At 46.7% G+C, this 24483-nt stretch overlaps 2 protein-coding genes across 2 annotated transcripts; one reads left to right on the top strand and one right to left on the bottom strand.

Annotated features, from left to right (window-relative positions):
* Positions 1-12345: 12345 nt before the first annotated feature.
* On the top strand, positions 12346-14866 carry LOC124700366 (glucan endo-1,3-beta-glucosidase 7-like). Its single transcript, XM_047232507.1, has 3 exons — positions 12346-12778; positions 13484-14523; positions 14623-14866. The coding sequence occupies exons 1-3, from the start codon at positions 12682-12684 to the stop codon at positions 14758-14760; spliced, it is 1275 nt and encodes a 424-aa protein (XP_047088463.1). The 5' UTR covers positions 12346-12681; the 3' UTR covers positions 14761-14866.
* Positions 14867-14968: 102 nt separating this feature from the next.
* On the bottom strand, positions 14969-20540 carry LOC124704111 (cyclase-associated protein 1-like). Its single transcript, XM_047236351.1, has 10 exons — positions 20235-20540; positions 19710-19881; positions 19551-19615; positions 18381-18705; positions 18122-18284; positions 17157-17266; positions 17017-17072; positions 16873-16929; positions 15500-15643; positions 14969-15337 (listed from the first exon to the last, which is right to left on the bottom strand). The coding sequence occupies exons 1-10, from the start codon at positions 20523-20525 to the stop codon at positions 15251-15253; spliced, it is 1470 nt and encodes a 489-aa protein (XP_047092307.1). The 5' UTR covers positions 20526-20540; the 3' UTR covers positions 14969-15250.
* Positions 20541-24483: the final 3943 nt, after the last annotated feature.

Raw genomic sequence — 24483 nt, 5'->3', positions numbered from 1 at the left:
GAAGTGCTATTCATGAAAAGTCTTTGCTTTATGATTCACTTGTTTACTCATGTCATACATATTGTTTTGATCGCTGCATTCACTACATATGCTTTACAAATAGTATGATCAAGATTATGATGGCATGTCACTCCGTAAATTATCTTTGTTATCGTTTTACCTGCTCGGGACGAGCGGAACTAAGCTTGGGGATGCTGATACGTCTCCAACATATCGATAATTTCTTGTGTTCCATGCCACATTATTGATGTTATCTACATGTTTTATGCACACTTTATGTCATATTCGTGCATTTTCTCGGAACTAACCTATTAACAAGATGCCGAAGTGCCGTTGTCGTTTTCTCGCTGTTTTTGGTTTCAGAAATCCTAGTAAAGAAATATTCTCGGAATTGGACGAAACAAAAGCCCAGAGGCCTATTTTCTCACGAAGCTTCCAGAAGACCGAAGACGAGACGAAGAGGGGCCACGGGGTGGCCAAACCCTAGGGCGGCGCGGCCCCACCCCTGGCCGCGCCGGCCTATGGTGCGGGCCCCCGTGCCGCCTCTTGACCTACCCTTCCGCCTACTTAAAGCCTCCGTGACGAAACCTCCGACACCGAGAGCCACGATACGGAAAACCTTACCGAGACGCCGTCACCGCCGATCCCATCTTGGGGGATCCTCGGAGATCGCCTCCGCACTCCCGCCGGAGAGGGGAATCATCTCCCGGAGGACTCTACACCGCCATGGTCGCCTCCGGAGTGATGAGTGAGTAGTCTACCCCTGGACTATGGGTCTATAGCAAGTAGCTAGATGGTTGTCTTCTCCCCATTGTGCTATCATTGTCGGATCTTGTGAGCTGCCTATCATGATCAAGATCCTCTATATGTAATTCTATATGTTGCGTTTGTTGGGATCCGATGAATAGAGAATACTTGTTATGTTGATTATCAAAGTTATGCTTATGTGTTGTTTAAGATCTTGCATGCTCTCCGTTATTAGTAGATGCTCGGCCAAGTAGATGCTTTTAACTCCAAGAGGGAGTAATTATGCTCGATAGTGGGTTCATGCCCGCATTGACACTCGGGACAATGGACGTAAAGTTCTAAGGTTGTGTTGTGCCGTTGCCACTAGGGATAAAACATTGATGCTATGTCTAAGGATGTAGTTGTTGATTACATTACGCACCATACTTAATGCAATTGTCTCGTTGCTTGCAACTTAATACTCGGAGGGGGTTCGGATGATAACCCGAAGGTGGACTTTTTAGGCATAGATGCAGTTGGATGGCGGTCTATGTACTTTGTCGTAATGCCCAATTAAATCTCACTATACTCATCATGATATGTATGTGCATTGTCATGCTCTCTTTATTTGTCAATTGCCCAACCGTAATTTGTTCACCCAACATGCTGTTCGTCTTATGGGAGAGACACCTCTAGTGAACTGTGGACCCCGGTCCAATTCTCTTTACCGAAATACAATCTACTGCAATACTTGTTTTTACTGTTTTCTCCGCAAACAATCATCTTCCACACAATACGGTTAATCCTTTGTTACAGCAAGCCGGTGAGATTGACAACCTCACTGTTTCGTTGGGGCAAAGTACTTTGGTTGTGTTGTGCAGGTTCCACGTTGGCGACGGAATCCCTGGTGTTGCGCCGCACTACATCTCGCCGCCATCAACCTTCAACGTGCTTCTTGTCTCCTCCTGGTTCGATAAACCTTGGTTTCTTTCTGAGGGAAAACTTGCTGCTGTGCTCATCATACCTTCCTCTTGGGGTTGCCCAACGAACGTGTGAAATACACGCCATCACACTGCTTCATGGTTGTCCATCACTTATAGCTACTATAACAACTACTTGAAATAAAGCTATTACATGAAGAATAGACACGCAGGTCTTAACAAATTTAAAGACAACCATTAGGCTCCTGCCGGTTGCCATAATACAATAATGAACATCTCATACATCAAATATAATCATCATCACATCATGGCCATATCACATCACCAAACCCCGCAAAAACAAGTTAGACGCCTCTAATTTGGTTTGCATATTTTACGTGGTTTAGGGTTTTCGAGTAAGATCCAATCTACCTACGAACATGAACCACAACGGTGATACTAGTGTTGACAATAGAAAGTGCAAATTGGAATCTTCACTATGGTGGGAGAGACAGACACCCGCAAAGCCACTTATGCAATACAAGTTGCATGTCAAGCGTGGAGCAAGTCTCATGAGACGCGGTCATGTAAAGTTAGCCCGGGCCGCTTCATCCCACATCCCGCAAGATGCAAAGTGCACAAACTAAAGCAACAAGAGCATCAACGCCCACAAAACCATTGTGTTCTACTCGTGCAACAGATCTATGCATAGACATGGCTCTGATACCACTGATCGGGTTCGTAGCATAGAAAACAAAAAATTTCCTACCGCAAGACGAATAAAACCAATAGATCTAATCTATGGAACACCCAAGATCTAATCTACAAGATCGAAGCAACGAGATGGAGATGAGACTAACCCTCGAAGATTCCAAAGCCTACGAGATTAATCTCGTTGTTGGTGTAGACGATCGTTCCGTGCTGCAATCCGGCAGCACTTCCGTACTCGGCCGTGCGTACGGTGTCGATGAAGCCCGTCCTCTCCCCGTTCCAGCGGGCAGCGGAGGTGTGGTAGATCCCCTCGGAATCCCAGCAGCACGACGGCGTGGTGGTGGTGGTGGAGGAGAAAAGCTGCAGGGCTTCGCCAAGCCGGAGCAGACTTGCGGTGGAGGAGAGAGGGGGGCGGAAGACTTTGGTGTGTGGGGGCAAGTGGCCGGCTGCCCCTCTCCTCTATTTATAGAGGGAGGGGCGGCCAAGGCAGCCCCTTGGGCCCCACCAGCGTACAGAAGGAAAGGGGGGATCAGAAATCATCCCCTTCCAAGTTTGCTTCCCCTTCCAAAATTGCTCCCTCGATTTTAGGGATTTGATCTTATCCTCCGGGATTTGATCTTATCCCTAGGGGGGCTGGCCGGCTGGGCCTTGAGGGCTAGGTTCCCCTGGCCCATTAGGCCAGGCTGCACTCCCTTGGCCCATGTGGTCCCTCCCGGGGTGGTAGGCCCACCGGTGGCCCTCTAGAACCTTCTAGAAGCTTCGGTCAAACACCGAAACTTTTCCGAACCCCGGAAAATAACTTCCCATATATGAATCTTATTCTCCGACCATTCAGGACCTCCTCGTGATGTACTGGATCTCATCCGAGACTCCGAACAAACTTCGGTCTCCATCTCACATTCCGAATCTACTTATGCGACATCGAACCTTAAGCGCGTCACCCTACAGCTCGCGAACTATGCGTACATGGTCGAGACTCCTCTCCGAGCAATAACCAATAGCGGGATCTGGAGATCCATAATGGCTCCCACATATTCAACGATGACTTAGTGATCGATTGAACCATTTACATGCGATGCCGATTCCCTTTGTCTCGCGATATTTTACTTGTCCGAGGTTCGATCATCGGTATCTCCATACCTTGTTCAACCTCGTTACCGACAAGTACTCTTTACTCGTACCGTGGTATGTCATCTCTTATGATCCAATCATATGCTTGCAAGCTAATCGACGACATTCCACCGAGAGGGCCCGGAGTATATCTATCCGTCATCGGGATGGACAAATCCCACTATTGATCCATATGCCTCAACTCACACTTTCCAAATACTTAATCCCATCTTTATAACCACCCATTTACGCAATGGCGTTTGATGTAATCAAAGTACCCTTCCAGGTGTAAGTGATTTACATGATCTCATGGTCGAAGGACTTAGGCAACTATGTATCGAAAGCTTATAGCAAATGAAACTTAATGACTTGATCTTATGCTACGCTCATTTGGGTGTGTGTCCATTATATCATTCACCTAATGACATAACCTTGTTATTAATAACATCCAATGTTCATGATCACGAAACCATGATCATCCATTAATCAACAAGCTAGTTATACAAGAGGCTTACTAGGGACTCCTTGTTGTTTACATAACACACATGTACCAATGTTTCGGTTGATACAATTATAGCATGGATGTAAGCATTTATCATGAACACTAAGATATAACAATAACTAATTGATTATTGCCTCTTGGGCATATCTCCAGGGGTGAACTACTCACTCATCACTCCGGAGGCGACCATGGCGGTGAAGAGTCCTCCGGGAGATGAATCCCCTCTCCGGCAGGGTGCCGGAGGTGATCTCCAGAATCCCCCGAGATGGGATTGGCGGCGGCGGCGTCTCGCAAGGTTTTCCGTATCGTGGCTCTCGATGCATCGGGGTTTCGCGACGAAGGCTTTAAGTAGGCGGAAGGGCAACGCGGGGCCACACGAGGGCTCCACACGCCGGGGCCGCGCGGCCTAGACCTGGGCCGCGCCGCCTGCTGTGGCGGCGCCTCGTGGCCCCACTTCCTTTCCCCTCGGTCTTCCGGAAGCTTCGTGCAAAAATAGGACCCCGGGCGTTGATTTCGTCCAATTCCGAGAATATTTCTTTACTAGAATTTCGAAACCAAAAACAGCGTAAAACATCAACTGGCTCTTCGGCATCTCGTTAATAGGTTAGTGTCGGAAAATGCATAAATACGACATATAATGTGTATAAAACATGTAGATATCATCAATAATGTGGCATGGAACATAAGAAATTATCGATACGTCGGAGACGTATCAGCGGCCTCTACCCTCTTCCGCTTGGCCGAGCTCAGTCATCCTCACCTCGTCATGCGGCGTCCACCATCAAGATTACGTCGTCCCATTGGCACCAGCGTCTAGGTCATCCCACCAATAATATTGTGAACTCCATTGTTAGGAAAAACGATCTTTTATGTAATCCTTCAGACAATTCAACTCTAGTTTGTGATGCTTGTCAACGTGGTAAAAGTCATCAGTTATCCTATACTGCATCTTCTCGTGTTTCTACTGTGCCTCTTGAATTAATTCATTCTGATGTTTGGGGGCCTGCTCGTGCTTCTTCTGGGGGGTACAAGTATTGTGTGAGTTTCATCGATGACTATTCTCGTTTTTGTTGGATATATCTTCTCAAACACAAGTCTGATGTCGAGCAGGTGTTTTACACCTTCCAAGCTCATGTGGCACGTCTTTTAGACACTAAGATTCGTGCTGTCCAGTCTGATTGGGGTGGTGAATATCATCGGTTGCATAGCTATTTTCAGCCCACTGGTATTGCTCATCGAGTCTCGTGTCCGCACACCTCCCAACAGATTGGCGTTGCCGAGCGCAAACACCGTCATTTAGTTGAAACCGGCCTAGCCTTGCTCGCTCATTCTTCTCTCCCATTACGGTATTGGGAGGCGTTTCTTACAGCATGTTATCTTATCAATCGCATGCCTACACCAGTACTTCAGCAGGACACTCCTATCCAGCATCTTCTTAAGATCCAGCCGAATTATGAGTTTCTCCGTATTTTTGGTTGTGCATGCTGGCCTAGTCTTCGCAAGTATAACACTCATAAACTCGAGTTTCGCTCCAAGATGTGTGTTTTCCTTGGTTATAGTCCTATGCATAAGGGATATAAGTGCCTAGATCGTTCTACCGGCGGATTTATATCTCTCGAGATGTTGTTTTCGATGAGTCCGTGTTCCCCTTTGCCACACCCGGTGTTACGATAGATGTGTCTACCCTAGCTGATGCTATTACTTTTCCATCTACCGAACCGGCTACTAGTGTCCCCGTGCGCAAATATGACCTAACCTACTTGGCTACTAATCAACCTCGGTAGTACCGATGACTTTGGTGTGCAGGGTTGCGCCACCGATCGACGTGCATGGCGAACGGGCGATCGATGTGCATGGCGGCACGGATCCCCACGCCGCCCCGACGCCGCCTTCCTCGCCCACCACCGCTGGGCCGCGGTGCTCTCCCTCGCCCGATGGGCCGTCCCCGGCCAGCTCCGCGTCTTCGCCGAGCACCGATGCCGCCAGTGCTTCGACGCCGGAACAGGCGTCGTCCTCGCCACCGACTTCGTCCGTGCCACCTCCGCTGGCCCCTCCAGCTCACTCTATGGTGACTCGTACTCGTGATGCCACGCGGCGTCCGAAAGAATATACGGATGGCATCGTTCGTTATGACTCCACTCGTCGGGCTTTCTTTGCGACTCCTGTTTCGCATACTGCCGCTCTCCGTGAACCCGCTTGGCGTGCGGCTATGTCTGATGAGTTTGCTGCTCTATGTCACACTCAGACTTGGAAGCTGGTACCCCGTCCTCCTGGAGTTAATATTGTGGGAAGCAAGTGGGTGTTTAAAACCAAGCAACATCCCGATGGTTCCATTGATAAGTACAAGGCTCGTTTGGTTGCTCGCGGATTCACCCGAGCAGCATGGCATCGATTATGGGGATACCTTTAGCCTCGTTGTGAAACCTGCCACCGTTCGATTGGTGTTGTCCCTTGCAGTTTCTCGTGGCTGGATGTTGCGACAGGTTGATGTCAGTAATGTTTTCTTGCATGGTTATTTGTCTGAGGATGTGTATATGCAGCAGCCACCAGGTTTTGAGGATGCTCGGTATCCCTCTTATGTGTGCAAGCTTCAGCGTGCTCTCTATGGCCTCAAGCAATCTCCTCGTGCCTGGTATGTCCGGTTGAGTACCCGGTTGCTTCAGCTTGGTTTTGTTTCATCGAAGGCTGATACATCGCTATTTATCTTCTCTCACCATGGCGTTCAGATTTATATGCTGGTTTATGTGGATGATATTGTTATTGCTGGCTCTACCCCGCAGCTGTGGATCGCTCGGTTCGGGAGCTTTCAGCTAGTTTTCTTATTAAGGATCTTGGCACACTTGTCCTACTTCCTTGGTCTCGAGGCGTCTTACAATTCAGGGGGGATGGTTCTCACTCAACGCAAGTGTGCTTTGGATCTTCTTCATCGAGTGAGTATGGAGAATTGTCGACCCACTTCGACACCCCTTGTTACCACGGAACATCTGGCCCGTGAGTCTGGAGTATTGCTGGGACTGAGGATTCTACCAGATATCGCAGCATTGTCGGTGGATTGCAGTACTTAACGCTTACTCGCCCTGATTTATCCTTTGCAGTAAATAAGGTGTGCCAGTTTCTGTCACAGCCGACTGACTTGCATTGGAAAGCTGTCAAGCGTATATTGCGATATGTTAAAGGGACACTGGATACAGGACTACGGATACGTAAGTCTAAACTCACTGGTGTTAGTATTTTCCCAGATGCTGATTGGGCAGGAGATGTTGATGACCGCAGTTCCACTAGTGGGTTTGCTATTTTTGTTGGACCGAATTTTATTTCGTGGAGTGCCAAGAAACAGCCAACAGTCTCAAGATCCAGTACCGAGGCAGAGTATAAAGCTTTGGGAAATGGTGTCGCTGAAGCTATGTGGATAGAGTCTGTCTTGAAGGAACTTCGTGTACTTCGACAGCATACCGCCATTTTGTGGTGTGATAATCTAGGGGCTACATACCTAACGGTAAATCCAGTCTTCCACGCAAGGACGAGGCACATTGAGATAGACTTCCATTTTGTGCGAGAGCGTGTTGCTTGTGTTGCTTCTGGTGATCTTGATGTTAGGTTCATCTCGACTAATGACCAACTAGCTGATGTGTTTACTAAACCAGCTACACGGCATATGTTAGAACGTTTCCAGTCCAATCTGAATCTTGTATGTAATAGTAAGTAGATGTAGTTCAGATTGAGGGGGTGTGTTGGAAACGGACTCGTATACGCTTTGTATATGGGTACCTGCTGTATTGTACATCGTATGTTGGTCTATATATATACGAGATAACTGGAGGCATTGACCCCACGAAACCCTAAACAAATGGGTTTGTTCATTGTTCTTGATAAAAAAAGGGTATCGTTCTAAGATTTTACAGTTTAAGAGCCCATGGTTCGCTTGTATTCCTACCAAACAGGTTCCGATGCGATTGAGAATTCCGATTCCAACAAGTTATTATTTCGATAATTAGAATCTTGAATATATAATGCTGGATCTCCCAATATTTCACCAGTCTCAAAACTATTTCCTATGAGATGAAAACCCCACCAAAGATTGTAGGAAATATAATTCTCGTGCAAATTCTCCCAAGCAAGCTTCCTTTCATGATTCTTGAGCTGCTCCATAAATTACCACCGAATTCCAACTGAAATTATCAGTTTTAGTTTCTACAAAATACCTCACAAGATGACCGGTAATCATCCTAGCATGCAAGTTATGTTACTGGTATTACCCGCCAAAAAAAAGTTATGTTACTAGTGTGTCAGGTCGCCGGTAGCCGTTGGGACTTATCGGGCGTGTTTGGTAGACTGCATGTCCTTGGCTCGCATCGGCCCAGCTTTTTTTTGGCCCGTTTGGTTACCTGCCCGAGCCCGCGTTCTTGCACGAACCGCTTCTCAAAGCACTCTCGGGTCATGCCCTGGAGGAATGCCCGGTTCGGCCATTTCTAGCGAGCCACCCCCGTTTCCGCAGAAGTGGAGAACGCCGCGTCCTCGCGAGCCACCGCGGGAGATGGCGGGAACTCGCGCGGGACGGTGAAATATAGGCGGGATGAATTCGGTCACCGCGCTTGAATTTTCGTCACCGTATATAGAGGCGGCTCTCTCACCGGCAAATACAAATCCCCCATTTCCCCCCTTTCGAGCTCATCCACCGTTCCCGATCTAGCGACCTGGCCGACTCTACCTCACCCGCACGATCGGTGAGGCTTGCGGCGCCGACGGTAGCTAAGGCGGCGGCTACTGGCCGCGGATGGTCGTCTTCTTCCTCTGCGTCGATGACTTCGGTTGTGGTAAGCTTCTGCAAACCCTAGCCTTAGATCTAGATCTTTTGGGTACACAAGGAGGGTCTGAACGAATCCATTGTAGGACATTCGTTCGTCGCCAGTCGAGGTTCTGGACGTTGTCCAGGTTGCATCTAACTCTACCACGGGGACCGTTGTCGCCGTTGACTCTTCCACTGGGATGGTGGTGCCGTGGTGCTGCCTGCATCTTTGCCAGGGTCCCTTGCTTCCCCAACCTCGGTGCTGTGTGTGGCTCCTTTGACTGTAAGACCGCTCTTACTTATCTCGATGTTCATTGATGTGGTAGTGGTAGTGCATTGATCCGCTAGTGCTTAAGGATGTGGATGTGGATGTGGTACTCGTAGTGGTGATAGTCCATAAGATCTGCTAGTGCTTAAGGATCTGGATGTGGTAGTGGTACTTCTTTGATCTTCTAGTGTTTGTCATGTTGGCGATCATACCTTTGGGCTCCCCTGATCTGTCTGCGCCTACTGTGAATGCTCAACCATGTCTGATTGCAAGCAAACCAGCCATAATTTGGAAACCCGAGCTATCGAGTTTGTGCTGAACCGGTTATTTCAGCTCGTCCGTAGCGGCGTTTGCTTCAACATGGGATTCAAGCAGCAGACGAGATGAAGAAGGTAGCCGTGGATATTCTTGCATTCGCTAGCGTACATGTCACCACTCTTCAGCTGTACAACCACATCGAAGCCGGAGGACGAAGCGGCGCGTCATTATGAAGATGAAATCCGATCGCATTCTGGACTGGACGAACATGGTTGCTGCTTCTACGATGGTGATGAAGAGACGGGGACAAGTACATCTAGGTACGAAGCCTCATTGAGTTCTTGCATAGATCTGAAAGTATATATGTGAATGTCGTCCGCACTAACAGTTGTTCCTTGTGGATTGCAGTGGTACCCGAAGCACCGTCAGTACGTCGGCACCCCGATCACGAACTATGCTTAGATGAAGACGATCTTCACGCCCTGGTTTATGTGTAAGGCACAACTGTTCCAGCCTAACTTGCTGGTCAGGGCTATCGACTTCATTGCAGAAAACGAAGGAGAGTATGCCGTGTACCGTAAGCTGTAGCCACTGGAGAAGAGGAGCTGGCTTAGGACCTGGCTCCGCAACCAGTTTCCTGCTTAGTGCTTCTGCTTCCTTCATCACGCTGATTTTGGGAGGTGATCTTGTATCCCTCCATTAGCTAGGACTTGCTACAGATGAATTTCTTCGAGGTGGTATATACTAACCCCTCGTGTGATGAACCTGTGATGCATCACGAAATAGTTGCTTCGCTCGTGATGCATCGCCCACTTAAGTAGTTGTTGTGTATTACCAGCACCTTTTGTGATGAACTGAATCTGATGTGTGATGTTATTCAGTACTGGGTAACTTCACCACTCTAAGGGAAAGGGTTACCACAGTACGCATCTATGTGCAACCAAACACGCTGTAGGCTGCACGAGCAGCGAAGAAAGTAGTGGAAACGGGCAACCAAACGATGGAGCCTGACTTTCCTCTTCGGCGTAGAAAAGGCCGCCCAGTCTACCAAATGACCCGAATTTCATAGCCTATGGCTCGTTCTCGACGCGCTCGACGCGCAGGTAAGCCCATCTCGCTAATGCATTGACCAACGAATTAGATGTAGGCTACCAAACGCGCCCATCGAGGCCCCCGTGCTGCTCGACTTGGAGCCAGATCAGAAGGCTGAACAGATTAGCGAGCACCGTCTGCAGCTGCGTGTGGTACACGAAACTCAGGCCACAATAAACAGCGATTTTCAGCACATTCATCACCCACTTCCGGATGCCATCCTGATATGATCACACACAGTGGTGTCTGTTATGCGTGCCCGTGCGTCACGCCACTAGCTACACACCGGCCAGGTAGGTAGGATTTGGGAGGAGGAGTTGTCTCATCTAGGACACAATGCCCAGCTAGATCCTCATCCCAAGCGAATCTCCATGGTCGGACATAAACGGATTAAATTTGTCCATTTAGGTTGTCACGGTAGAAAATGCGTAAAATCATAGACTAATGGTTCGACGCAAAGTGACCGGCAAGTGTATGCATGGACACAACACGAACGCAACGAGTGTCCGACTGGGTCCCCACTCAGGCCCGCTGGCGGTGGGTGTGGCCTTTATTGCTTCGTCTCTTGCGCCGCCGCATCACTTCCTCATAGCGGACGCGACCCCAACTGCGCCACCAGCTCATCCACCTTTCCTCCACCGTATCCCCTTCCTGTTTCCCAGAGACAGCGCGACAACCATGTTCAAAGGATGGCCTTTTAGGAAGACGAAGAATGATAAAGAGGCCGGATCATTGTCGGCGAAGAAGAAGTCACGCATCCATGTTCCCGTCACAGCCGACCGGCCCGGGCCCTCTACCGCAGCCACACGCTGTGCGCATCAGGGTGGAATGATGTCCACCTCCCCGGTGGCTGGCTCCTTAGCCACCAGCGCGTTCCCATGTTGTCGGTGTCGTGGCGGGGTTGGGAGAGTAGGCAATAAATAGTCCAACACCGGGACTTGTTGCCACCCGAACTCCTCTCCAACCCCGCATACGACATCAACTCACCATTGTAGGACTCATTCGGGATCTTCAATGGGATCCGAGGTACCGATCGATGTTCCTCGATGACGACGAGTTCAACTACGTCGCTTCGCTCGCGCTGGTGAAGGAAGAGGAGGACAACGACGAGGACGAGGAGGCTGCCACGTGCCGTCTACGACCAAACCCCCGGAGAGGAGGAGCGGGACGACACCGAGGAATACCTCAGCCACCTCAAGGAGAAAGCCAAGGAGGATGGTTAGGTGTACCATCTTCCCCTCATGCCGAAAGACGTGGACGAGGAGGAGGCCATGAGGGCCTCGCGAGAGCAACCGTCGCTGCCTCCACCGCAAGCACCGATGTGTTATGTTGCGGCGTTCATGCCTCTAGGCCAGTCCGAGGAGGAGGTTCTATGGGAGGTCATGGACGCCTCGCGCATGTTGTCGCCTCCACCTCTAGCGCCATGGGACCAGTGGCCTGCGCCCCCACCTCTAGCGTCAAGGGACTAGTGGCCCGCGCCTCCACCAAGAGCGTATCCACTGCTGTCCTCGGATCCCATCTGTCCTTGGACGCAGCAGCCACCGGCTGCACCGCCCTTTCCTCCTCCTCCGCCGCTAGCCGTGGACGATACCGGAGATCGTGGACCTCACGAAGGACGACGGAGATAGCCACTAGAATAGGCCTGGATCTCGGCCTTTTTTTAATATTTCCTGTTCTTTAATCTATATAAATTACATTTCCTATCCATGAAAATATCTATATATAAAAAATACGTCGGGCAGCTGGAAGGTTCCGACCCAAATGAACGATGGGCATGTCACGGCTAATTTTGTGTCCGCAACTTGATACAAACGAACCAAAAAAAAATACTTTTTATATTTAAAATGTATCGGGCAGGTGGAGATGCTCCGACGATGCTTCCCACGCGGCAACACCTGCCGTCAGATCCCAGCGTCCCTGGGCCACCTCCCTTCGAATTTAGCCACCAAAGTCGTTCATTCAAATTCTGCAGCTTCCTTCCTCGACTCGAAGCAGCTAACCGGCCGGAGCTTTATCTTATTTTCGTACTGTAGGAGCGGCCTGAGAGAGGGGATTTAGCGCTTTGCTTGGTCGCCCTCTGGCTGCTTTTGCCAGCAATAAAATTGCGCGAGAAAGAGAAGGAGGGGGAGAGGGAGAGAGCCCACCGTGTCCTTCTTTCTCCTCCTCGCTAAGCAACTCATCGTCGTCCGGGGACAACCTTAGTAAGCGGCAGGAGTACTAGTTAAGCTGCAGCCTGCCGGAAGCAAGGAAGCGAATCGAGAGCTCCATAAGGGAAGCGGCAGACAGAAGTAACCGGAGCTCGATCGACATGGCCGGAGCGGCGATGGCGCGGAGGAGCAGGCGGCCTCTCCTTCTTCCTCTCCTCCTCCTGGGGTTCTTGCTGCTCGCCCATGTCCCTTCTGCAGGTACGTACGGAGTCTCTTCTTTGATCGTCGGTTCTGTCGGTCAAGTGTGCGTATCTCAGTTCTGTTCTTGCCGTTGAGGTGTTTGGACTTTGGAAGCTTCTCCGTATCTCTATTATTCCGTTTTCTTGAGATTTGAACCGAGCAGCACATGCCCACATATTTGATTCCTTTCTTCATTCCTGCTATTCGAAAAGTAAGGAGTACATAGAGTAAATAATTCGCGGTGGAGTGGAGTAGATGAGGCCTGATCATGGTTTACGTAGCTTTCGGAATTCTTCAGCCGAAAGTGGTGTTGTTTCTTCCATCCTTGCTTTTGCGATGTCGATCCTCCTTCCTTGTCGACATGGTTCTGTTTTCAGAAAGAATGCGGGTGACAAATTGACAATGAAATGAGCCGTGTCAGTTCTGTTGGAGTCTTCTCAGCCGCGCAAACTACAACAGAAAGAGAGATGATCCAATAATGCATGAGTACTCAGTGATAAAATCGTATTCGCTCGTCATGTCATCATGTGACGGTGACTTGTACCGTTGGAGTACACATTTCATTTGAATTCTGCAGAATTTCCTTTGCTCTTCACAAATTTACTGTTCTGTAAAAGTTTACTACTTGAAGTTGCAGTTGCAGTTGCTGAGCAACCCTTGAGTGCATTTTGTCAACTGGTCTTGTGTACTCCTTAACGCCGAGACACGTTTGCGCCCGTGCAGCGCCGCAGTCCTTCATCGGTATCAACTACGGCGACGTGGCCGACAACCTGCCGCCGCCGTCATCGACGGCGCGCCTCCTCAAGTCCACGACCATCGGCAAAGTGCGCCTCTACCGCACCGACCCGGCCGTCGTCACCGCTTTCGCGGGCACGGGCATCTCCCTCCTCCTCGGCGCAGCCAACGGCGACATCCCCAACTTCGCGTCCTCGCCGTCGGCCGCCGCGGCATGGGTGGCCTCCCACCTCCCTTCCACCTCCTCCCCGGCCATCAACGGCATCTCCGTCGGCAACGAGGTGCTCTTCGCCGACGACGCCACGCTGGCCGCGCAGCTGGTCCCCGCGCTGCAGAACGTGTACGACGCGCTGCCGCCCAACTCCAGCATCAAGGTCTCCACCGTGAACGCCATGGACGTGCTGGCCTCCTCCGACCCGCCCTCGTCGGGGACGTTCAAGCCGGCGCTGGCCGCCGCGCTCGACCCGCTCCTGGCCTTCCTCAGCAAGACCGGCTCGCCGTTCCTCGTCAACCCGTACCCGTACTTCGCGTACCAGGACGACCCGCGGCCGGACACGCTCGCCTTCTGCCTCTTCCAGCCCAACGCCGGCCGGCCGGACGCCGGGTCGGGGCTCACGTACACCAGCATGTTCGACGCGCAGGTGGACGCCGTGCGCGCCGCGCTGGACGCCAAGGGGTACAAGGACGTGGAGGTCGTGGTGGCGGAGACCGGGTGGCCGCACAGCGGCGGCGCCGACGAGGCCGGCGCGTCGGTGGAGAACGCGCGCGCGTTCGTGTCCGGCCTCGTGTCGCACCTGCGGTCCATGGTGGGGACGCCGCGGATGCCGGGGAAGTCGGTGGACACGTACCTCTTCGCCGTGTACGACGAGGACCTCAAGCCCGGGAAGGCGTCGGAGAAGTCGTTCGGGCTGTTCCAGACCACGCTCACCGAGACGTACCCCACGGGGCTGATGAGGAACGGCACCGCGGGCTTGGCCCCCGCACCGGCGCCGACGCCAGCACAGAAGGTGCCGCCGGCGACGCCGCAGGTGGGTTTTCACTTTTGATCACACCGTGTGATCTGTGCTTTGTTTAAAGTTTCTTGCTTAGAGAACTTACGACGGAGCTGTCGCTTCCAACTGGTGCAGGTGACTCCGACCCCTCCAGTGCAGCCGGGCGCGGCGGCAGCGTCTTCTCGTCACACTCGTAGTGCTGCTGAATCGTCCCGCACTTTCTCGGCGCTCCATCTTTTTGCATGTTTCGGGTTTATGGCTTTGTTGGTCTGATCTTTTACTTCAGTTCTGCAATTTCTGTGAAGTGTATTGAGGGCTTGAGGCAAAATCATGTTATGCCAATCTGTGTCTTCGCATTGTCAAACAAAAGTTCAACTCATATACGATGTGGATGTGCAAGGAATACCATTTCCAGAGCAGCAGGCAGCCTCAAGACGTTGAGGTAACAGTCAATCACATCAAAGAGACGCATACAGTGCAATGACAAACTGACAATCATGTTGTAAAAAGAATGACCAGCTGAAAGATACACAAAGTTGCTCGCTGGCATACAAATACACCAACCATGTGTAAGCACAACATACAACCCGCACACACTGGGCACTGGGCAAGGACAACAGAAACAACAATCTGCACGCAACACCTAATGCTTCATAAGAAGTCAAGTATAGCTCTACAACTCTCAGCATACCACCATCTTAAAAAACAAGACAGGCAGCATCAACCAACCAAACAACAACACACAAAAAATACATCATCAGATTTATGCGCCAGAGTGAGAAACCGGTGAGGTGATGAACTGTCCGTCCTTGAAAGTGTGGATGTACTGCTGAGGCAACGCATGCTCCACCTGCAGTATAAGAACCCAAGTTAGGTGCAAGTGGTTAAGTTAATTCTAACAATGGGATTACGCGTCCATCAACCTATAACCCGCCTGCTCATGGAACAGGCTCTAGGCTACTCATAGCACTACTGCGTTTGGTAGCAAATCACACACGAAATGACATCTTACCCAGTCACCATCAGTGACGCCGCTAGGAACCAATACATTCATTTCACTTGATTTAGCCGAAGTAATAGAAGCTCCCAGGGAATCTTTGCTCAGGTATAACTGACACCCAGATGAGTTGTCGATTGATATGGTTGGTGCAGTACCCTACAGGTAAAAAGACGATACATTTAGTCCTTCATGACACTATAAGTAACAGAATCAACAAAAGTTGCATCCAATATAGTGAGTTTATATGGATTGCAGTTAAATAGAGTGCAGAGTGATTGAGAAAACTACTCAGTACTATAGCAAATAAGGAGTAAATAAAATAACATGCAACCGAGGACTTGTGGGGTCTGGGTCTCCAAATTTCCAATGGTACTTTGAAATTAGCAACTACCGAACACTTGAGCCTATTAACTTCATAATCATAAATTGAGGATGATCTAAAACGGGAAACATGAACCCAGGAGTTCAAATAAGCAAGGTTGCCGTCACCACCATGCGAAAAATAAATTTTCATAACAAAAGACTCAAGCAAGTAAGAGGCAATCAAATCTCATGTCAAGAAGCCAAAGCACATAGCGGACAAAGAAAAGGGAATGCACATAAGACAGAAATTATATCAGTTAGAAGTGCAACAAGTGTTACAATGAACTTCCTAGGAAACGGATAACAAGAAAATGAAAAACAGAGAACAATGTGGAAAACAATCCCAGAAAAAGAACATCTAAAACACCAGATACCTTTGTCAGTAAAGGATAATAGCAAGAAAAAAGTTTTCTTGTTAGATTATCTAAGAATAACTAGATAAAAAAAGGAGATATCTGCAAATTGGAGATTCCAATAAGCTGCTGTATTGCGTAATTCCTGTTATCTTTGCACTAAATGAAACATCTTCTTTTCAAGTACAGCAGTCTTGAAACGAAATAAGTTTTCTACATAAATGAAATGGCTTCATCTCTGTCACAGATTGATCTCTCCAGTCCAAAGTTTTATCTTTTGATATTTAATGCGCAATTTTGACCGACAATTGGTTGACATACATATTTGAATGTCTATGAAAATACTGTTTAGCAGAATTTGAAAGACAGGTAATATTACATCATTTCGTCGTGCTCAAACTTGCTACTACAAACATATGAGGGTCAAGGTTCAAACGGTTTGACCAGCATGTAAAGTGATACTTTTAGAGTGGGAAGAGTAGTACTGAGACTGAATTAAATACTCCCTCCGTCCTGTGAAATATGTCGGAACTTTGACTAAATTCGGGCGTATCTAGACATATCTAGTGTCTAGATATATTTAAATTTAGATAAACTTCCAACATGTTTCATGGGACGGAGGGAGTACTTCAATTTATAGACATAAATTCACAAAATAATTCAATATACCTGACACTGAACCTCAACACCGTTGCAGTTGACAACCTCAAAAGCTGCTACGACATCCTGCAATACATAGTAAACTAACTTAGCCTTGATATATACAATACTAATTAGGCGATGTCCTCTTGTCCAAGAAAGGTGTTCGCTAACCTTGAAAACGATTCCAAATTTGGTGCATTTGTCGACAGTGATATTGTTAACTTTACCTGCAAAATGTTTTTTTTTTACATATAGCAAAAGCTTAAACAGAAATGCAAAATATCCAAAGTAAATATACTCATAGACATTACCATTTACTTGAAGGACGGCATCCTTGCATCCATACACATAGACCGACTGTTTCGAATCACAATCATCAATAGCAAGGTCCTTTTTACCAACTTGATTTTCGACCACCCATCTGCCATTTTTCTAAATTCAGAGAGAATACAAAATAGAATAATGAACTGTAAAGAGACAAGTTTTCATTTTTCCAGAATGACAATATTATCCTACTCATTAAATGATGGAAACTCCGCTAAACAGCATATAAAAATTACCATAACTTAGAGCTAGGCAATAGTCTAGTGGCTTGGTCACAGTGGTGCATAGCTGCTGACCATAGTTCGAATCCTGTCAGGGGCAAATTTCAGGCATCTCACCCGGGTGGGATCTACCTATTTAAAATGGCACAATTCGGGTTCCTCCCTGTTGGATTAGTTTTAAAATTACCATATCTGTTAAGAAAATTAATTCATCATAGGAAATTGCCTCCTTGCACATCAGATGGGACTATATTCTGTGTTAAAAAATTGTATCTCGTCCTTAGTTCAAACTTAATTCCATGTGCTTTTCTAATTCTCTTTGTAATATTTTTTTTATATATCGCATTTAATTATCTGTGCAAGGTGATCTTTTTTTCTTACACCATGAAAGCTATTTGTTGCTTCATCATAATGGCTCTTTTTCTTAGTTAAAATCATTAATCGATCTAATTGTATGCTACAAACCTAACACACACATACATTCACCTAACATGTAACCGTCCAGGACTATAGATCCATCTCACTTTTAGCTTCCCTATCAACCATGCCCAAATAACATTCTTGCACCTTATGTGCCCGCTCTCTAACCCAAATAATCAAACACAAGGCCTTGATGATTATTTTACATTGTTGGGCCTGCATGTACCAGTGGCAACCTGTACTAACATCCTAGATAATATATGCTCGATGTCGATATTGTGACAATTTTCTTAACTATGGTCAAAACTCACTTGCGACCCATCTGAAGCTCCAGTTTTGGGGGTGCAGACTTGAAGGCAAATGATCCTGCACGAGAAGTCTTCTCGGGAGCAGGAGCAGCAGCAGTACTATTAACAACACCACTTCTGTCAGCACGGTTTTTAGTCTTCATGTCATCAGTAACCTTTCGCAATCCTGCACAGAAAAGACAGGGCCTCGTATGTCTGCTATTCATTTGTGAAAGAGAAAAACAAATCCTCTGCCATAGACAAAGCAGGTGCTTTCATCTACCTGTAGTAACAGCTTTGCCCGCACTAATCTCTTGGAAGACAGCTGACATTCCTTGTTTAGGCTGTGAAGATTTTGGAGTTTTATCTGCGCTAAAAAGAGGAGCTGAAGGTGGAGCTGGTGGAGGGGGGCCCTTAACCGCCGGCGCTTTAGGTGTTGGAGCAGCAGCCTTTGGTTGGACAGCAGGTGCACTTCCAGCAGCACCCCAGACAGGCCCAAGAGGGTAATACTTTTTTACATAATCCCGCAAGCCTGGGATGTAGAGCTCCTTCAAAGCTTTAGCCCACTCAACATGGTCAGCATCTTTGTTCCTGTACTCAACAAGAACCTACGAGAAAAATGGTGTATAAGCATCATGAACCATATAAAACTATATAAATATGAATTTGGTTTCATGGTTTCATGGAAACTTTCAGCTGGATTTGTAATGGCATTGCAATGTGATGCACTACATAAATTACTCTTTTTTGAGAAAATTGTATGAACTTTAATCAATATGACAAGACAATGCAGGCAGAACATGATGAACTGCTTTGAAATTAGCATATACTTGGATTAACGAATATATAAAAGATAGGGAATCTTCGTTGTAGTTTAGGAAGAAAACCATTGTTATTATATTATTATTATGAACTTTACGCTATTGTTGTAGTCTTGTAGGCCATTTTATAGTATTAGATCATTTGAAACTTACCCTAAAAAGCTCATTTAAAACATGAACAATAGATAAATTGTCAAAAAAAGCAATAGTCCCTGAAATTCCCTTCCACGAATATGATGATAGCCAGGTTGACCTTGTCGCTTCCTCTGCTCGTCTTCCTCACTCATTCATGGAAATAGCACCTTACAAGCTTATCTCAATTGTCCTAACAGGTACTGCTTTTGATGCTCGTAGGGTTCCATTTCTCCAGATGAAAATGGCTTTGAAAACAAGGTTGTCTAGGAGCTAGTAATGGGACAAACATAAATGCTAAATGGGGTGTTTGCTCGAACAAAAAAGGATGCTAGTCGGTGTGTTATTACTACATCCCATTAATCTATTGTAGACCTTTCCCAAAAGGAAACAAAACCTAAGCATTGTTCGCTAATCCAACAGCAGTAGTAATAAGTACAAATACCGCATGTAAAGCGGAACAAAATTGAAAAAAATGGCATAATAGGAAAGGCATATACCTTGTTATTGTAGAACTCCGCCATCTGCCAACTTTCTTCAACATGTGCAGTTGGGAAACTCATGCCTTACAGAGAGGAAGAATAAAAGGAAATCAGGGGTTTAACTTGTATAACCTTGACGTGACTCAACATAGAAGCCTACAAAGAAATTTCACTAACCCATATCTTTTCCTAAGAAGGCCACCCAAGCCAAGGCAGCGAGACTGTCGGCAACACTCTTCATATGGTTGAAGTAGTCAGGCCTCCTTCCTTCAGTCATAGCAGCTGCTTTTGCACAAGCATCATTCAGAGGCTTAAAGAAATCCTGCACACTGGCCATTGATGCAGGTTTCTGCAAAACCCCAAAAAAAAAAAATGATCAGTGAAGTAAGAACAGGATTCGCATTTTCCAGATCCAACAAGCGCCAAGCTAACTTTGCTTCATGTGCTAATGCATTGCCGATAAATCTGTACTGCTTGTACATCGCGGGATCCTGTATTCCTATGCTGAATTACTGTTTAGAGAAGCCATTCCAACAGAATGAGCTCAGCCCCAGACGTCCCGATCAACCAAATCCTAAAATTCTAACCTTTGCATAACTCTACCCCAGACACGCTTTAGATTACCAAAACAGACGGAGATCTAGGCGCCGAGCACAGCCGAAGCGACCGGATCGAGGGAGGCGAAGAGCGCGTGAGCCGTACCTGGAGCTGCTTGGCCCGGACGAGGAGGTCCTTGGCGACTGCGAAGGCCTCGGCGAGGACTTTGGTGGCCTCGAGCACCTTGCCGCCGATCTTCTCGGCCGCGGCGTTGAGGCGGCCGAAGGCTTGGTCGACGAACTCGTCGTAGGCCACGATCGCCGGATCCGACGCCGCCGGGACGCCCTCGAGGTCCCGCGGCGTAGCGGAGAGCGAGGCGCCGGACGGCCCGGCGGCGGCGGCGGCCTCGAGGCGCGCCACCGCGGCCTCGAGCCGCTCCACGAGCGCCTTCTCCATGGCGGTGGAAGGAATCGAGGCTGGGAGTTGGGCGAGGAGTTCGTGCGACGGCGTGGGTTGAGCGGAGCGCGTCTCTGTGGCGCCGCTTCCAGCTGGTGCGGTTTTAATGGCTTTTGCGGCTTCGCGAGGCGGAGGAGCTTTGTGCTGCTGCCAGCGTTTTCCTTTCCTTTTTCTGTGGCGACAAGAAATATGAGATGGCGCCGCCGCGGTATTGGATAATTCTCGCTTTCAGGAATACACCGGCAAAAAGTTCAGATAGTGCACAGAAAAATGTTGAAGTTCCTATACATGTATCGGGAGCTTCCCAATTGTATGAAAGTATTCCGGTGCATATTATTAAGTCATGTCCTATATATCATGGCTGAATTAACACCAACCTATGTGTGTGTGTGTGGTGGATTGACCACTACCACTAGACCAAGGGTCAACATGTTTTGGGGCAATCTACAAGGTAGAGGCGACCGACATGGCCGCATTTTCACCGAGCATTGTTGAAGTACCCTTTTTCCCGCCTTTCCATCAAAGGCATGAGGGCGGGGAGAAGACATTAGGTTGGGTGTAAAGGAAACTAAAACGAGAGAGCATCAGAGGTGGAACAGAGGAGAAGGACATATCACCAAAGGGAAGAAAGAGATAGATGATTTATGAAAAGGAGGATAGTAAATAAGAGAATGGAGGAAAACATTTATGATGACTATTTTTGAATTATTTCTTAGTTACACTGGCAGGCATGTAGTGGCAGTTGCCTAAATCATGTTTTGTTCCCAACCGATGATCCATCTCCCCCCCGAAAGATGTGGTTTTATTCGATTTTATGATTTTGTGAGCAGCATTGTTTGACATGTAGCTTCCTTTTATTTTGCTGTGACGACAAGAGAAATATAAACGACAGTGTTGTTGCTATAGCATTGGATAATTCACGCTTTTTGAATACGATCAAGGACAGAAAGAGAGAGACTTGGAGCGGAGAAGAGGGATAGAACACCAAAGGTGAGAGAAAGAGAGGAGGGAAGGGTCGTGCAAAAGAGTGGTAGTAAATAAATACATTTATTGTGATAATTTCAAATATTTCTTACTAACGGTCGTGGTGATGTTTTGCCGCCAACTGACACTCGGCCTACAGGGGGTGCTGAATCCGCTATGTATGCGGATCATAGCAGAATTTGCTCGGAGCCATTTTTTATACTGACGAAATAAACACACTTTTTATACCATTAGGACTTACTTAACACCCTTAAAACTTACTTGTACCCTATAGTATATTTTGAACGACAGATTAGCATAATCCAGTATATTTTGGATCAATATGTGGTGACACAATTCCATTTTCACTGAAAGCGAAACCCACACCGCATAGTCTAATAATCAGGGAGCAAATTCAAATAACAAAACAAATTGTACTACTCCGTATACTAAAAGTGAAGGTCAGCATTACCGTGTTCATGCCCCTGCAAAAAAAAGGTACCGTGCTAGTGTTGCGCTAAACTTTCAAACATGATCCTTTTTCAGTCTCTTCAGAGTCTATGAGCTCAGATCGTTGCCGAAAGTTGAAAGGAACTACCAAACTCCAAACTCCACCATAGAAAGAGATGCTACCGTAGTAATGGCACCTCTTTGCCTCAAAATTCCTTGATGTCAGCGCATGTTAGATTAGTTGGTGTACCGGCGGCAGTATGTCCCATGTTCTATCGTGTTCAGAGGATGAATGACGTTGTGTTTAATTAGAGATTCTATCATGATGAAATTATTTCAATTTATGTGTATCTTTGGATTGAAAGATTGAAAACGCAGTAATAAGAAAAAATATGTAAACATCATAGGATTGTGTGCAAAAAAGAGGATTGTAAAACACTGGTAAACACATGAATAGTCGCTTGGATGGAACATGAGAAAAACACAGAAAAAGTTGTCTCAATCCTACACACTTGAGTATAAAAAAGGGCAGTGCATGCTAAAACTCCTATGAAATTAAGGCATAGAAATCCAGTACATAGGAATTTTGTTACCACAATTCTTTTGATCTTAAGACAATCCATAGAAACAAAAACCCTAAGGATTGCAATCTTACAAAAGTCATATGAAATTCTTACAATCTAAAGAGACCCTATATTATGGAAATCATTTCCCTCGCTGCCCCCTCTCTCGACTCTCAAGAACACTCTTCTCCTATTCTCTAGGTTTGGTAGATGTCTCTCTCTAAATAGGAAGGAAAAAACATATTGTAACAAGTACAAATACTTGAATGCCTTATATGCGGGATTTTCTGTTTATTCCTTACGTAATTGTTGGGCACTTCCTTTTTCGTGTGTGGCCATTTTGTTCTGATTTCACGCAACCGAGCGAAAGGATGTTTTGAGATCGTACTCCACGTCAGGCCGTAGCTTGTTCCCGTAGGTTTTTTATGTAGGTGTAGCATTATTGCCTTATATACAAAGTAAGTGAAAACTTATTCTTGTGTGTTCCTATTTATGTAACTCTTTTGTAAGGTTTCCTAAATAACTTCATCTACCAAGTACAACCTCATTCACTAGTTTCTGGCCATCTTTTGCTCTTTCTCTAGTACGTATGGACTGAGGATCACCCCTCATTTTCATATATTGCAGTTTACCATATACGTACTACCAAAAACCATTTTTTGCTGAGTATACGCCTGTTTACGAGTGTTTTTAGTTTGGGACTCGGCAAATAAGTCATTTGCTGAGTGTTAAACAGACAACTACTCCTAAATTACCTAAATATAATTTCATCTACCAAGTACAACCTCATTTCGTTGTTCATGAACAAGTTTGACCCTCCTTATTAACGTAAGGATGTTTGCCTCTTCTCAAAGCACTTAAAGAGTGAACAATCGACAATTTTTTAGTTAGAAGTGTAGAATAGGATGCAACACACAATATATTGATTGGGTGCAGATTCGCGTACACATATAGGCCTCGTTCTTAACTATACAAGAAAAGAGGAGGGCCAGCAATAATACAGTCTATCATCAGATTTGGAAACACATCATTTAAAAGATTACAGAACAAATACATGGTATTGCACTTTTCCTGGCTCTAAGCTACATAGTACATAACTACATACTGAGTCTTATATTCCCTCCGATCGATATTAGTTTGTCGCTCATTTAGGAAAAAGTAATACTAAATCTGTGACAACTAGTATGCATCAGAGGGAGTAGTTTGGTTTCTGGCTAAAAATATTGGAGTACTGAAAAAAAAACTGAGCAGCTTCAGTCTACATTATTACCAGAGCATGGAAACACAACTACCATTGTTTTTTTTTTCAAATGAGCACTCACCATCACATATTAAACATAAGGCCATAGGCCCGGCTTTATATATAAAGCCACACGGCAACCACAAGGTTCGAATAGCTTACAAACAGGTTCCTGATTTCAACACAACCCAATACTCAAGTCCACATAACATCAGTTCACAGGATACAAGAAGCCACCACCCACATAACAACACGGCACTCTGATAGAAAAGTGATGTGCATGTAACATTATTACCAGAGCAGGCTAAAGGTGCCAAAGCAAAAGCAAAAGCAAAAGCAAAGGATGGTGAAGTCTGAATGTCTGAAGAAAACAAAAGAACAAAGAAACATGATTATATGTTGATGCACATAATATCACCTTTCGGAATCTCCAAGTAGTGTCTTAGTTCAGAAAGAATAAAGAGATAGATTGTTGCCATGAGATGCCGAATAAAGTGAGCAACCCAGAACCAGAGACTTTCATATTTTGTACATGAATCAAGTAGTTTAAAATTCCACACATGCACCTCAGTTTGTAGCATACGATAAAATGGATATACTGTAGGTGAGGGCTAAAATGCAGTTCGGGTACCCAAAAATATAAGTCACACAGTGAGTTGCTACTTTGCAATCAAATAATTTTTCAGAAAGAAAAAGCCATTTACAGGTGAAAGAAGTATATTTGCAGAGTAGATGATTAAAT

This window comes from Lolium rigidum, chromosome 3, assembly GCF_022539505.1.
Source record: "Lolium rigidum isolate FL_2022 chromosome 3, APGP_CSIRO_Lrig_0.1, whole genome shotgun sequence".
NCBI lineage: Eukaryota > Viridiplantae > Streptophyta > Magnoliopsida > Poales > Poaceae > Lolium > Lolium rigidum.
The sequence above is the reverse complement of the archived record's forward strand: the minus strand, read 5'-3'. Positions and strand labels throughout refer to the sequence as shown.